The sequence below is a fragment of the Penaeus chinensis genome, chromosome 10 (genome assembly GCF_019202785.1).
Source record: "Penaeus chinensis breed Huanghai No. 1 chromosome 10, ASM1920278v2, whole genome shotgun sequence".
Taxonomy (NCBI): Eukaryota; Metazoa; Arthropoda; class Malacostraca; order Decapoda; family Penaeidae; genus Penaeus; species Penaeus chinensis.
Window position 1 is genome coordinate 342,026 of NC_061828.1, and position 2,500 is coordinate 344,525.

At 36.4% G+C, this 2,500-nt stretch overlaps 1 protein-coding gene across 1 annotated transcript in view; it reads right to left on the reverse strand.

Annotated features, from left to right (window-relative positions):
• Positions 1-2,449: 2,449 nt before the first annotated feature.
• LOC125029522 overlaps positions 2,450-2,500 on the reverse strand; it is a 10,528-nt gene continuing 10,477 nt past the window's right edge. Inside the window, exon 3 of the mRNA XM_047619459.1 lies at positions 2,450-2,500. This exon is cut by the window's right edge and continues 9 nt beyond it. Within this exon, the coding sequence (XP_047475415.1) occupies positions 2,450-2,500 (51 nt within the window).

The following is a 2,500-nucleotide window of genomic DNA, read 5'->3' on the forward strand; positions in this document are numbered from 1 at the left end:
CACCATAATGAAAATAATACTTCGTGTAAAACTACTAATACTAATAGTAATAATGGCAATAAGAACAACAACAATAACAATAATAGTGATAGTAGTAACAATAGTAGTAGTAGTACTATTACAACGACAACAACAACAACAAAAACTTCTACTGCCACTACTAACACTACCACTAATGTTAACCCAGCCGCCTCGGATTTTGTATTTTTTGGGGAATTTTGCTACATAAAGATGGCTCTACATGTGCTCAGCTATCGACACTGTTATTCTTATTGATGTTATGATTATGAAATTGTTATTAAAATCTTCGTAACATTTAAAACAATGAAATAATTCAAAAGACCGTTTCCAAAAGTCAAGGAAAAGGGAAACAGGTAAGATGGGTAGGACTGATAACTGACTCCTTGGTGACTAAGCACTTGTAGAGCCATCTATGTGTTAATCTTATTATAAACTTGTATTACAGTGGGCATGGCATGTATTCTTGCCATCCTTGCCGATTGGGTTAATATCAAAAATGAAAATAATAACGATAATGATGATGGTGACAATTACACTAATTTTAACAGCAATGACATTCATTTTGGTAAGATACATCCATGAACTAATTCTTCACTTCTCCTGCTTCTCTTCTATCTCCCTTTATTTCTTATTTCTGTTAATCTTCATTATTTGTTTTATTTATTATAGCCTCTCTTGTTCTTTTCTTCATTCTGTTGTTCACAATGTTTACATAGCTTCTTTCTTCCTACTTAATATGTATTAAGCCTCTTCTATTCATGTCCTCCCCTCTTTCTCTTGTTATCTTGCCTGCTGCACTTCCCTCTCTTCTTTCCCATTGCCCATCTGTCTCATACTCCTTCCTTCTTGTTGTTACTTACTACCCTATATTTTAATGTGTCTCCCTTTCTGTCTGACTTATTGTCCCTCTTCTTACCTCTGCATCTATTTTACCATTTCTCATTTTCTCTGTCTCTGTTTTCTCTTTTTATTTCTCTCATTCTCTTCTCACATATTGTCTCTCCTCTCTCTCTCTCATACTCTCGCTTTCTCCTATCTCTCTCTCATTCTCTCTCTATCCTTTCCCTCTCTCTCAGTCTTGGGACGTAAAGACGCCCATTTTCATTCAGGTCTTTTTTTCATTAGCAGGGGTAACTTCACTAAAGAATCAGCTCATCAATTTCGCCTGATACCCTTGCTTTTTTCAAACTCGATTCCTTTCTTTGTCGATGCTAACACTCTTAACTTTTCACAGGCAATTACGTTAATTATTCTAACAAAGGCAATGTTAATGATGATGGAGTGGAAAAGTGATGAGTATAGAGAAGAAACTGATGCTCGGGAAATCATAATAATGAATCGGAAAATTGCAATGTAGGTAAGGCTTGTTATATTGACATGGGCTCTCTTAGTCCTAGCTTAAATTATCAATCGCCTTATTTTTTCTGCAATTTTTTTTTTTTTTTTTTTTTTTTTTTTTTTTTTTTTTTTTTTTTGTATTAAACTGATTGATTGATATGTGTACTTCGAAAAGTGCCTGGCACAGAATATAACACATGCAGGTATACAGGTATAAAAGATTACTGATTACGTTTTTAATTACAAGATTAGCAGTGTTCTAGGGAATTATCTTTGGATCGTCTGCCAGGCTTTATGTGACCCTAAAACACATTATAGTTTAGAAACGCGTGCTCAAATTCAAGTGAGGCAAGGGATTGCTTCAGTGGATTCACATCCACTGTCTCTTTACTATATAATAGTTTTTGAGTCTCTCTTTTTCAGAGAGAGAGAGAGAGAGAGAGAGAGAGAGAGAGAGAGAGAGAGAGAGAGAGAGAGAGAGAGAGAGAGAGAGAGAGAGAGACTGAGAGAGAGAGGGAGACGTAAAAGGGATGAAAAGGCACCTGACACCGCCTTCAGACTGGCCTTTGAAGTTGTCATGTATATTAAGAGCGTAGCTCAAAGTGAAGTTTGTTTAGCGGTTTTCACCAGAGAAGGAAAAGGAAAGTCAACAGCTCGGAACAAAGATATGAATATTAGGTTTCAACTTTTTGATCAACAAAGTATATTTGCATCTCATTCTAGGCCTTTTCTGCGCGAAAAGAGGAAGTACATTATCGTGTACTGCACATGCTTCAGGGTTAAAGTAACTTTAATTGATTATTATATTTATATGCTTATGTATGCGCTGCCATTATTCAGATAAATGGATGAAAGTAAGGTGTGTGAAGGACTAAGAGAGTGAGAGTGAGATAATACACATATAGATAGATAGAGAGAGGAAAGCTGGTTAAACAGAATATGAGAGAAAATCAGAAAGATAGATATATAAAGAGAGAATAAAGGCAACATAGACACACAGGGAGATAGACAGATAGACAGACAGAAGAGGGAAGAAGAGCGAGAGAACAAAACAAACTGGAACGGCCTCCCCTCACCCGTCTGAATGGTGTCATAAGCGCATTCCAAAGGCCTGCACGTGGCTCGTAGCCCTGGCTGTGAT